Genomic DNA, 13,083 nt, shown 5'->3' with positions numbered 1-13,083 from the left:
TCATCTACTTTTCTCTTAAGGTTTCAGCCATTCACAGAGGTAACATTTTGCGGTGATCCTTTCATTAGATTTCTGGCAAACTGACCCTCTGATGTTTATCTTGTACTTCATGACCGTAGATACCCCAATTCCTTATTCAGGTGATTGGCAGGCATGCAACTGCCTTCTCACAGCTTCCAAGCTAAATTTACTAACTACCTTCTGCCACAAGGCTCTGTGAGGACCTCTATGGATTGGTTCTTTGAGCTACCAACATTGTAAATCCTCCAGCTGGATTTCTCCTCAGTACATCCAAACTGAGCTTGAGCCCCAATTGCATTCTGTGCTATGAATGACACAGGCATTTTTTTTCTGCTTAAACTCAGGCCTGATTAATGATCATCTCTTGGTGGTTCTCTCAATCCAGTGAGATGCAGTCTGCATTAAAGCAAAACCACAATTGCCTTCCCTCTGAATAAAATAACAAACAAAAGGAACTTCAATGCCCACAGTCTATCTCAGTGAGGACAGAGCACTCTTTGGGATGATCTCAAATAGAAATGTAAGATAATTATTTTAACTTAACTGGGATCGTTAGTTGTTTTTCCCTTATTACTGGAAGTTAAGTATTATAATGAAATAGACATATTGGTAATAGACATTTTGTCTCATAAAAATCTAACAGTCTCAATTCTGAAATTTTAATTGATCTCCAGCCTCAGTTGTGCATTTTACCCATAATATGACATGGATGAAAAGTTTCACCTGAAACTGACAAATCTTTTAGTGAAATAGTTTAAATGTCAATCTTAAAGGTTTCTAGCTGGTCTTGTGAAGTTTTATTCAATATAAGGAACGTGTTACTTGGTGCAGAGACATAAAAGTGTCTGATTGAAATATTAGTAGGGAATCAAAAAAAAGATGTGCACTTATATAGCACTGGGAGTCTAAAAGCAGCCTCAAGTCAATAATGTATTTTTAGGAATACTTTTATTTGTTACTGCTGTAACAATGAAATGATGGCAGACAATTCGCACTCAGCAAAATATTAAAAACTGCAATGTGAAAAATGACCTAACAGTCTTTTGTTTTATACAGTTATTTGAGAGATAAGCGTTGATGGGTACATCAGGATAATTCCCCTACTTTTCTTCAAAATAGTGACATTGGATCTTCTATATTCACCCAGGCAAACTGGTTGGACCTTGGTTTAACATTGCATCAGAAAAATAGCACCTCCAAAAGTGCAGAACTCCTTCAGCACTGCAACAGATAGAAATTTTGGGTCAGAGGGAAGAATACTACAAACTAAGCCATAAGTGAAACATATTAACCTTCATTGATAAACATACTACATAACTTCTGCAAGAGAAAGAGAAATCCATCATTCAATAGTCATATGTGTAAGAAAGGATTCTATCACTTCTTCTGGAGAAAGGGAATGTCTCTTTTTCCGTTTGGAACTTGGTGAAAAGATTTTTTAGGAATACTTTATCAGTGTACAGCAAGTTTGTTAGATGGGAACCAAGGGCCAGAAGCACAGAAAATGTGTATGTCATTCTAACAGTACTGAGTTTCATTTGAACAATTTATTAATAATATTATTAAGTATGTCAAAGTGAAACCAGTGCTACAAATTTAAACCATGGAAAAGAAGGATATAATGTGCTGCCCAGAATACATCCAATAAATAGAATTATGCTAAAATTCAAAGCTTTAAAATGATCAACTCCTACAAGCCCTATTTGCCTGTTTGAATGCTAAGTGCTGCCTTGAGGACATGTTGGTGACTATTGTCATAAAATAAAAAGGGTATACTTTATTTATCTGGCATCTGGTTGCTAGGGAGCAGTGTAAAATGTATTAAATACACATTGGAGGCAGCAATAAATTTTACTATTTCCCCAAGACAGGTGGTTAGGTTTGCTATAGCTGATTTTTTTCTGCACTAACTTTCCTTTGCAAAAGGTCATATGGCAAACTGCATTTGCGTTTCTCTCAATAAAAAATGTGGCACTACAAGTGTTGGTTGTCTTTTTTCCTCGGCTCATTTCCCTGAAATAGCATCTGCATTAAATAATTATAACATTGTCATATTCATTTTAAAAGGATAGCAAATAATATGGCACTTATGTTATTTTTTTCTAACATTATTATCCATATTGCAAGCAAGTGACTTGAGGAAAGCCAAACATGGTAGGAATGTTAATGTGTGTGTCAGAACATTACCGAATACATCTAGAAATGACTTTTCACCTTATATCACAAGATGAAGAAAGCCTTTCAGCTCACTGGATCCTATTCCTTCAGAATACACCAATTATTTACATTTGTCTTTAACCTTGTAGAATGTCTTCAGGTGCTTCAAAAGTGCAGTCATACATAACATTGGTATTGAGTGAAAAAACAGGATATTAAAGCATGAAAAATCATGAAAATCAGAGTGAAGGGAATTTCAGACCTTGGGCCTTGATGGCATCGCCATGAATGGCAAGGCAAAGAGAGTGGAGGATGCACAAGAATACCAACGATCTTCCCTTTACAGATCAGAATTTAGTTGATACCTCAAAAAGCCCAATGTTTTGGTCTTAACCACTCTTCTCAATAACCTCTGCCAGCTGTTGATCAAATTGTTTTAAAAAAAAACTTCCTAAGGACTGCCCTTAAATCAATCTTCTGCATAGGTTGCTAACACTAATAGCAGACTCATGTTTAAAACAAGGTTGCCATTGTGTCATTCAGAACTGACATTTTTTTCATAGCTGCCCAATATAAATATGTAACGTTCAACTTTTTACAGTGCAAAATTAACATCTTGCTGCATTATCCTATTGATTCTTCTATCATTAATGCATCATTGTAGTGAAAATTATAATAAACCTTACTGTACATTGTCATTGTTTTTACTTAGAAACCATAAAAAATTGCTAGAGAAACCCTTTACACATTTTTCCCAATTTTTTTTTAAGATATCAGGATGGCTGTCCAGCCTACATGCTTCACAGTCATTTTATTTATAAAATTGGCCTATCCTCAATAGCATCTACATTCTGAATTTCTTCCTGACATAACTATTTAGAATCATAATCACTTCTGGCATTTTGATGTGGAATTCTGATTTTTTTATATCTACAGAAGAATTCCATTAATTTAGAAACAGCCTATTTAAATACTGACTACTTAATAAAAAAATAAAAGGACTGCAGATGCTGTAAATCAGGAAACAAAACAGAAATTGCTGGAAAAGCTCAGCAGGTCTGACAGCTTCTGTGAAGGAAAAACAGAGTTAACGTTTCGGGTCTGGTGACCCTTCCTCAGAATGGACTATTTAATGCTTGTCCAACTTTGTATTTTGGTCATCTTCTAGGTAATCCTGTCATCTGGAAGCGATCCAAAACTGAGCTTTAAATAAAGAGATACAATGTTCTTTAAGATATGCTATGTGTAAAATTAAGGATTGTTCCATGTTAAAAAAACTCTGGATGAAACAAACTGATTTTTACTACAATATACTAATCTACTAAAACAACATGGAATATTCTCACAATCCTTGAAATATAATTCCTCACCTACAACAGAAAAGTACTGAAACTAGTTTCTTCTATTGATTTTTTGAATGTCTGGTGAAAACCTTTATATAATCTTTTAGTTATGTTATTGTCTATTTTTGATTCTTGTCAAATTTTGCACGACATTTTCATTTCGTTGTGTACTTGCACTTTATAAGAATATTTACATGTAGTTTGTGCACTTTTTAAAATAACAATCTTTTATGTTTGAATAAATATTTGAAGAGAAATATATTAAGGGCTTATTGGACAAGGCAGGGGAATGGCCCTCATTTCAGATTTCAAAGAACCAGCAGGGATACAATGGAGTGAATGGCTTGAATTTTTGCTATATCTGCAATGGATCTTTGAACTTCCTATTCCTTAAGAGTTGAAATAGTAAAATATTGATAATTTACTGGTGAGTTAAAAAAGCAATTCTTAAAATGTCTACATAATGTCCTTACAAGCAGTATTTCTCATTAAACAAAGAGGAACGTTGTATGGTTAGAAGTACAGAATCAGCTAATGACAGGCAGTGATGGATAGTTTTGACTTGGGTTGCCAGCAAAAATGACAGTTATAGTTAGCACACTAATCTGAAGAGAAATCTGAATGACAGTCATGTCCATCCCACCAGTGAGTGGGGCTAACAACAAATCTGGTGACTTACAGTAAAAGGATGTCAGCATAATATTTAGCATTTTATTGTTAAAAAATGTGCTACCTGAATTATGAAAATTGCTAAGATTCAATACAGCACTTGGAATTATAAATATGAAATGAAAAATGTCTGCCCACTTAGCCCAGAAATAGATGAGGGGAACCATTAATATAGGATAGCCCGGTACAAGCACACACTGAAGCCTGAATGATAGCTTAAACATAGTCATACATATTTGATATACAGTTCTGAATTAACAGGCTATTAGCTTCAAATTTTGCTTGCTAATGCTCGTGTGAAGTACCTTGGGATATTTCACTATGTTAGAGGTGCACGTGTTGGCATTTGCAAGTTGTTGTACTCATTCCACTGCTACTTGACTTATTAAATTATATCACATCTACGAATCTTCCAATATTTAATTCAGTTGCAAATGACAAAAGAAAGAAAATTGCAGGTGAAACATTGTAAAAAAGTTAAAACTGATCCACATAAGATCTGACAAGGGTCATTTGTTTCTGTCACCGCAATGTGATTACAATTTGTGAGTATCAGCAAGGTATTAGGGCTGATAACTGACATAAAGTAAAATGTGCCTTTCTCCTGTCCCTGCATTCTCATGCCATACAATGAGGAGCTCATGGACATTTTTGTTACTAAGCTTGAGTCCTTTCTGTTTGGTGCACCTGCAGAATCTTCTCTTTCATTTGTCTAACAGGCCAATCTTCTAAACTTTTCCATTGCTGTAGCATAAATTTGTATCCTTCTCTAGTTTGTTTACCTTCATGCTTCTCCAAACTCATTTAGCCCTTGAGACCCATATCATGCTTCCTGACCCTGTCTTTACTAAACTTTCCAACCAACTTCTCCTACTCATGCTCATGTTACAACAATATTGTTAGCTGTCTTTTCTTTTTAGTTGTTCTCCCTTCAAATATGTCATCATCATGCCTAATCTCAAAAAAACTCTTGACCCTGCCTTTCTTGAAAATTACCACTGCTTCACCAATTCTTCTTTCCTCTCCGAAGTTCCTGAACATGTCCTCCCTCAATAGTTATGAAACTCAATGTTTGAAGTCCCCAAACAGAATTTTGTCCCTACCATAGTCCAAAAACAGTTTTCATCAAAATCACGGCTTACTTTTTTTGTGATTATGACAAAGGTAAATTATCTCACCCTATTCTTGTTATCTTTTCTGCAGCCTTTCGCTCTACTACTCACACCATCCTCTTCCAATGCTTCAGTGCCATTGTCCAATTGGGTAGTTCTGGTTTCACCTAGTTTCTTTGTCATTTAATTATGGCCAGTAAGTCATTACTCCTGCATACCATCATGGACCCCTCCTATGTCCTTGGCATCAGCATAAAAACATACAGTATTAGTATTCACATGTAGGCTATCTACAGCCAACTGTAGCTCACCACCACCACTCTTGGCTTTAACTCTAGATTTTTGACTAATTCAGTACTGTGCTGGCTGGGTTTCCACATTCCACATTTTCTCCATAAACTTGAAATTATCCAAAACTCTGCTGCCTGTATATTAATTTGCACCAAGCTCTATTCCCTATGCTCACTGACATACATTAGCTCCTGGTTTAACAATGCCTGAATTTGAAAGTTATCATCCATGTTTACAAATCCCATCATGTTCTAGCCCAAACCTATCATCGTAATCTCCCTCAGCCCCAGAAATCTCTGAGAAATCAGTAAAGATCCAACTCTGGAGTCTTGAGCAACTGCAATTTTAATTACTCCACTACTGGTGTTTGTGTTTTCAGTTGCCTAGGCTCAAAATTCTGGAATTTCCTCTCACCTCTCTTTTCTCCCTTAAGGCATTCTTTAAAATCTACCTCTAATTCTAAGCTGTCAGTCATCTCACCCAATATCTTTTTATGTGGCTTAGAGTCATATTTGTCATTATGCTCTCTTTAAGCACCTTGGTACATTTTATTATTTAATGTTTCTATACACAGATCAGTTGTGTATTCATTCATGGGCCATGAACATTGCGCTAATGTCTTTTTAAAAAAAAAATCATAAGATGTAGGCACCATTAACAAGGTCAGCTTTATTGCTCATCTCTCATTGCCCTTATAATAGTTGTGAACAATGTTCTTAGGCTGCTAATGCCTTGAGATACAGGTATTCCCATTGTTCAGGTGTGCCAGGATTTGCATTCAGTAACGGTAAAGGAATGTTGACAGGTGTGAAAAGGAGGAACTGGGACCGCTTTGCTGACAGCAAACCCAAGACACTGCCAATAGAGATGATAGTGGTGATGGGGAGAATAGTAATCAAAATGGAGAATACAGGTTACGCTCTAAGTTGTTGAACTCAATGATGGAAGTGCCAATGGAGCAGGCTTTTGTTTTAGATGGTGATATACTGTGAATTATTGAAGCTTCACTCATCCTGGGAAGTGGAGCATAGTTTATCATACTTGTGCCTTCAGGATGGTGAGAAGGCTTTCAAATTAGGAAGTGAGTTACTCACCACCAAATATCCAGTTTCTGAAGTGATCTTGCAGCCGCAGCATTTATGTCTTGCTCACTTATGTTTCTGATCAATAGTGACCTATTAAATTTAAACAGCTGTGATTCAGTGATGATAATCTGGTGAAACTCAAAGACAGACTCTGTTTAGTTGGTTCTTATCTAGCATCAATATCAACAAAATAAAGGAGCTGGTCATTAATTTTAGGAAGTGGAGTGAAAGGCACACCTCTGTCAGTGTCAATGGTGCTGAGGTGGAGATGGCCGAGAGCGTCAAATTCATGGGAGCGATAATCACCAACATTCTGCCCAGGGGCATCCACATAGATACTACGGTCAAGAAAGCACAGCAATGCCTCTACTTCTTTAGGAGGCTAAGGAAATTCAGCATTTCTATAAACACTTTTACAAAGTTTTATAGATGCACCACAGAAAGCATTACAGCATGGTATGGCAACTGCTCTTCCCAAGACTGAAAGAGACTACAGAGAGTTGTGAACACAGCACTGTCCATCATGCAAACCGGTCTTCCAGCCACTTTATCTATATTTCTCGCTGCATCTGGAAAGCAACCAACATAATTAAAGACATGTCCCACCCCGGTTATACTCTCTTCCACCTCCTTCCGTTGGGCAGAAGATACAAAGGTTTGTATACACGTACAAACAGATTCAAGAACAACTTCTTCCCCGCTGTTATCAGACTTTTGAATGGACCTCTTTAATGTTAATGTTGATCTCTTACTGCACTTCCTCAGCAGCTGTAATATTGTATCCTGCATTCTGTTCTGGTACTCTGATGCACTTGTATAGTACAATCTGCCTGTAAAGCATGTAAGACAACACTTTTCACGGTACCTCAGTACAGGTGGCAATAATAAATCAAGTCATTTAACAGCCCAAATGTAAATGTTGTCCAGGTCTTGCTGCACGTGGACATGGTACTATGGACATTGCTATATTATCTGAAGAGTTACAAAGCAACTCAACACTACGACCATCAGTGAACATTCCCATTCTGACCTTGAGGGGATAAAAGGCAATTGATCATATGGCTAAAGATAGCTGGGTCTAAGACATTTAAAAACTCCTGCGCAATTTCCTGGGATTGAGATGTGGTCTCTAAAAACTACAGCCATTACCCTTTATGCGAGGTAAGATTCCCGCTAGTGGAGAGATTTTCTCATTCACATTGGTTTCAATGTTGCTTGGGCTCCTTGATGTGACATTTGGTCAAATACTGCCTCAGTGTTATCACTCTCTTTGTACCAGGTTTCAATGTAATGTGGTCTTTGGCCGAGTATTCATGGCCGAATCCAAGCTGAGCATCTCTACTTTATTGTGGTTTGATAGAACTGCTGACACCTTCCATCGCATTGTGCACTGTTGACCAGATTGGAATTTTCCTGTTCTTCGTGTAGAGGATGCTATTTCTTCTCCATCTCCAGTTAATCCGAGAAGTTGGAAATATAACTCAGTGATTGGATTTTGATTTGATTTGATTTATTGTAGTTACGTGTACCTAAGTAGGGTGAAAAGCTTTGGGAGCAGTACAGGCTCATCACAGTAAGCAAGGACATGCAGATTGTAGGGTGCTTAGACTGAGCGAGGCATACACATTACACTGCACAGGAGGTGCACGAACCAACATCAACATTACCTGAAGTTAGAGAGTTCATTCATCAGTCTAATAATGGCAGGGAAGAAGCTGTCCTTGAACCTGTTAATGTGTGTGCTAGTGCCAGTGATTTGCTAGTGTTGGGAATATGTACTAAAATTCATGGACTATGTGGACAACTGCATGATACGGAACTGTTTGGATACTTTCAGGTTTGAAAAGCTTTCTTTACCATGTGGTTTCCTGGAAAATTTGGTCTACAGTTTAATGCGTGTTGTGATCTGCCAGCTGTTTACATTAAGTCAAATGATGTTGGAGAAATAGACAAGCAAAGCTTTTATGGAGATAAGAGGTAAGGTTTATGGCTCTTAATTGCTGGAAAATCTGGCTTTGGAAAAGATCATGAGTGTTGCTGTGCTAGTGGTAGACAAACAAACTTTTCCAGAATTGGTTTCTGTTTTCTCAAACCTTGATGTTCAGTAAGGAAGGAACCTCAGAAGTTGCAGGGATGTCTCTCCTACACTGAGTAGAAATTCTTGGGAAACTGATTAACTCTTGGTATTACTGACTACCTCATAGACCCTGAAAAGCTGAACTGTGGCCACTTTCCAAAGACTTAGATCCAGTTTGATTTCAAACTGAACTGGAGACTTTCCATCAGTTTACAGCTGTCAACAATTCGATTTTGTAAACAAGAAACCCAGTAGACTGTGAGAAGTCATCAAGTTTTATTCTTTATTTTAAGGCTCTTGGCGAATAGTATCTGAGTCATAGAGATCTGCAGCATAGAAAAGATCCCTTTAACCCATGCATCCATGCTGGTCAAAAAAAAAAACAACCACCAACTATTCTAATCCTATTTTCAGGCATTTGGCCAATATGGTATGCCTTGGCACTGCAAGTGCACATCTAAGTACTTTTTAAATGTTGCAAAGTTTTCTGCCTCTACCGCTCTTACAAGCAGTGAGTTCCAGATTCCCGCCATCTTCTGGGTGAAAATGTTTTTCCTCTGGACCTTCTGCATCTTATCTTAAATCTATGCCTCCATCAAGGGGTAAGGTTTCTTCCTGTTTACCCATCTATGTCCCTCAGAATTTTATACATCTCAAGTCCCCTCTCAATCTTCACTGCTCTAAGAAAAGCAACCCCAATCTATCCAATCTCTCTTCATAACTGAAACTGTTCAGCTCAAGCAACATCCTAGCAAATCTCCTCTAGACCCTCTCCAGTGCTATCACATCCCCCCCTATAATTTGGATTCCAGAAATGCACACAATACTCTAGCTGAAGCCTAACCAACATTCTAAATAGTTCCAACATAACCTCCCTGCTCTTAAATGCTGTGCCTTGGCCAATAAAGCCAAGTGTACCATATGTCTTGTTAATCACTTTATCCAATTGTCCTGATACTCTAAGGGACTGGTATATATGCACACCAAGGTTCCTCTGATATTCTTATTTCCAAGGACCTACTATTCATCACGTATTCCCTTGCCTTGCTTGTCCTGCCCAAGTTCATCATCTCACATTTATATGGTTTGAATTCCATTTGCCACTATCAGTCCATCTGATTTGCCCATCTATTTCCTCTGGTAGTCTAAGACTATCCTCCTCACTATTTACTACCCTGCCAATTTTGTATTGTCTGCAAACATACTGACCAAACCTCCTATATTTAAGTCTAAACCATTTATATAAACCACAAAGAGCAAGGGCTCCACACTGACCGTTGTGAGATCCCATTGGTCACAGACTTCCAGTCAGAAAAAACACACCTCAACAATCATCCTCTGCTTCCTGCCATTATTCCTCTATTGCCTTTTTCTTTAAAAACAAAATACTCTCCATAGAAACTGTTGTGTTTTGTATAATGCAAGTGTGTCTGTGCTGGGATTAAGGACACATAGTTCTAATTTTGATCCTAATTTAGGTGGTAAGCAGTTTTTTTGATTTATTTAAATGAACAGGTTTCATGTTATAATAAGCGGATTATTTTGAGTTTGTTATGGAGGACTGGTCAAAGTTTCTTTTATTCTGGTTATAGTGCAAAAGCAAAGTAAAGTAATCGGTTATGTTGGAGATTGAATCAACACATTTATACACAGAATGATACAATGGGTAGAGTAGTAGGACTTGATTGTTTCCGATTGTCACAATTATAACATTAGGGTACTTCAAAGGTCAGGTAAGAGTCAAAATACTTTGCTGTGGGTTTGAAGTCATAGATAGTGTAGACCAAGTAACGGTGATAGCTTCCTTTCCATGAAAGGGCCTTAGAGAACTACTTGGGTTTTTAAAAATTCGATACTTTTTTTCTGAAGGAGAGGTAGCCTGTATCAAGAAACCAGCAGGGCATCCAAAGCTTCAGTTCAAGGAAGCTGTCAAAAGAGACATAAAATCTCATAATATCAATCATAACAAGTGCAAATCGCTAGCTGACAATCAATGTAAAAGGTAACACCAACTGTGGGCAGGCATTTACTACCACATTGATATGCTTTCAGAAGCTCCAAAGCAGTCCTGCAAACAAGACAGCAACACAAAGGCAGAGATCATCCTATTTATTCTTTTTCCACTGTCTTTATCTACCATTCCCAGATATTCATCATGAAATTCACTTCCAGAACATTTTTCCACTGCGTGTCTTCCAAGCTTTCCTGCCCTCTGTGTGCCTGAAGATGTAGTTAGTTCCTTAATACCTTCATGGCCTTACCTCTCCCTCTGTTTATCACTGCCTGCAGTCTTCCAACCCTCTGAAGAACCAGCACACCTCCAAATCTGGTCTCTGACAAAATCTTGGTTTTATTTCAGTTCAACCATTGACAGTCAGGTCTTTTCAGCTACTGAGATCCAAGCTCATGGATTCGTAAAAGCAAAATACTGCAGATGCTAGAATCTGAAATAAAAACAGAGAATGCAGCAGAAACTCAGCAGGTCTGGCAGAATCTCTGGAAACAGAAACAGAGTTAATGTTTTGAGTCTGATATCAAACTGCCTCAGAATCCTGAAGAAGATGTTAAATATTAACTGGTTTTCCCTTTTGGTTATTTACAGCACTGAAGACGACCATTCGGACCATCATATCTGCACCAGCCAAGAAAGATCTGACTACATTAATCTCATTTTGTAGCTCTTGGCCCATTGCCCCAGATGATATAGCGATGTAAGTGAACATCTAACTATCGCTTAAATGTTAAGAGTTTCTGATTCAACTACCCTTTCAGATAACGAGTTCCAGACCCTATCACCCTCTGGGTGAAAGAAAAAGCTCTGAAACTCCCTTTTGAAATTCTTCTGGACCCCTTTTTTTCAATAAGATGTTTTTAAAATCCTACTTGTTTGGCCTAGCTTTGACCTGCTATGAACTTATGTGATTCTATGCCAAACTATGTCTAATATTCCTGTGAAATGCCTCAGGTTGTTATTTTAGAGTAAGGAGTCAATTTGTTATTTTGAATTCTTTTTTTTTTCAGATGTAGTATTAGTCAGAAAGATGTATAAATTATGTTTATGCTTAGAATGGTTCCATTTTATTGCTACAAACAAACATTTATAAACGACGTACTTTAATTTAATAAAGATTTTTTCACAAAGGCAACTTGGAATAATTCATGCCTTGTCACATTTCGCAGAATCCTCATTCATGTGGAATGAATTACATTGCTGTGTAGGTAAAGGTGACAACTTCTATATCTTCAAAATGGTGGGAGAAGCAATGTATATTCTTGTAAAAAATTATTCAACCAAATGCAAATTAGCTTCCTTGAATCTTTTCTTCAATTCATGGGCTGGGAATAAATATTTTTATTGTTTAACTTTGACTTTTTTCTGTAAATATTAAGTGAATAGAATTAACTGCTCAAAATTTATTGTACAGTCAACTTATAATCACAATACAAAAATCAAATCATAGTGTAAGAAAGATAAATGATCCTTTTAAAATATTTTTTGTTGAACGATTCACTTCTGCTTGTTACCTGGAAAATATATTTATTGCTTTTACATACACACCAAAGATTTGTAATCACACTTTGCATATGATGAGAATTCAGAATGAAATGGTTAAATAAAAATCATTAGAAGTCCAGGTGCTCCTTGCCTCTGGCTGCACCACCACATCCTGTGCTCAGCAGTTTGGCTGATTCTGCCAGATTCTGTTTGCTTGATCGGCTCACTGTGTCTGACAAGTCTGGAGGCAAATGCAGTCTCTATTAAAGGGAGAGAGAAAGAGAGAAAGAAAAGCAAATTCAATGTGTGTTAGGGTCTTCAAAAAACATCTCAGAATAAAATATATAAATTGCAAATAAAAATGTATACTCATTTCATTTGTGATAGAAATGTGAATTCAACTGCACAAGAAACAGTACTTCAACAAGTTATTGTTGTCTCTTTTAAAAAGGGAAAGGTGAGGAGTGCATGTTCAGGAGTTAGAAGCAGATTGAGTGTTCACATGGGAACTCATGGTACAGGACAAGATATGCTTTAAGTAAGGCTTATTTCAACTCGAAGTGTGTTATGTATTAATTGGATTTATCAGTATTTGAAAGGTTTTATTAACAATGCTAATAAGTCTTATAAGTTTTCTGTTAAGCATGAGCAAGGTTAGCTAAGGAATAAAGGAATGGCAAGGATGCTTTGATCTTAATGCACGTCCTACGCTATGCAAGAACTCCAAGGTATTTCCTATAACCTAGATAACCATTTGTCCAGGAGGTATTGTCAGTTGCAGCTTGAGCTCCAGTTTTGGAATTGCAGCAGCTTTCATTGCTGTGATGCAACT

At 37.2% G+C, this 13,083-nt stretch overlaps 1 protein-coding gene across 3 annotated transcripts in view; it reads right to left on the bottom strand.

The window, feature by feature from the left end:
- Positions 1–952: 952 nt before the first annotated feature.
- Positions 953–13,083, bottom strand: part of elp4 (elongator acetyltransferase complex subunit 4) — a 249,454-nt gene continuing 237,323 nt past the window's right edge. Inside the window, exons 10-12 of one of the 3 annotated variants that reach the window (XM_048606963.1) lie at positions 11,017–12,511; positions 6,688–6,768; positions 953–1,242 (exon numbers count right to left, since the gene is read on the bottom strand). In XM_048606963.1, the coding sequence (XP_048462920.1) occupies positions 12,380–12,511 (132 nt within the window). In that variant the 3' untranslated portion in view covers positions 953–1,242; positions 6,688–6,768; positions 11,017–12,379. Of the gene's footprint in view, positions 1,243–6,687; positions 6,769–11,016; positions 12,512–13,083 lie in introns of those variants that run through there. The other 2 variants (XM_048606964.1, XM_048606965.1) reach the window with 2 other exon arrangements.

This window comes from Rhincodon typus, chromosome 17 (genome assembly GCF_021869965.1).
Source record: "Rhincodon typus isolate 14 chromosome 17, sRhiTyp1.1, whole genome shotgun sequence".
Classification (NCBI taxonomy): Eukaryota; Metazoa; Chordata; class Chondrichthyes; order Orectolobiformes; family Rhincodontidae; genus Rhincodon; species Rhincodon typus.
The sequence above is the reverse complement of the archived record's forward strand: the minus strand, read 5'-3'. Positions and strand labels throughout refer to the sequence as shown.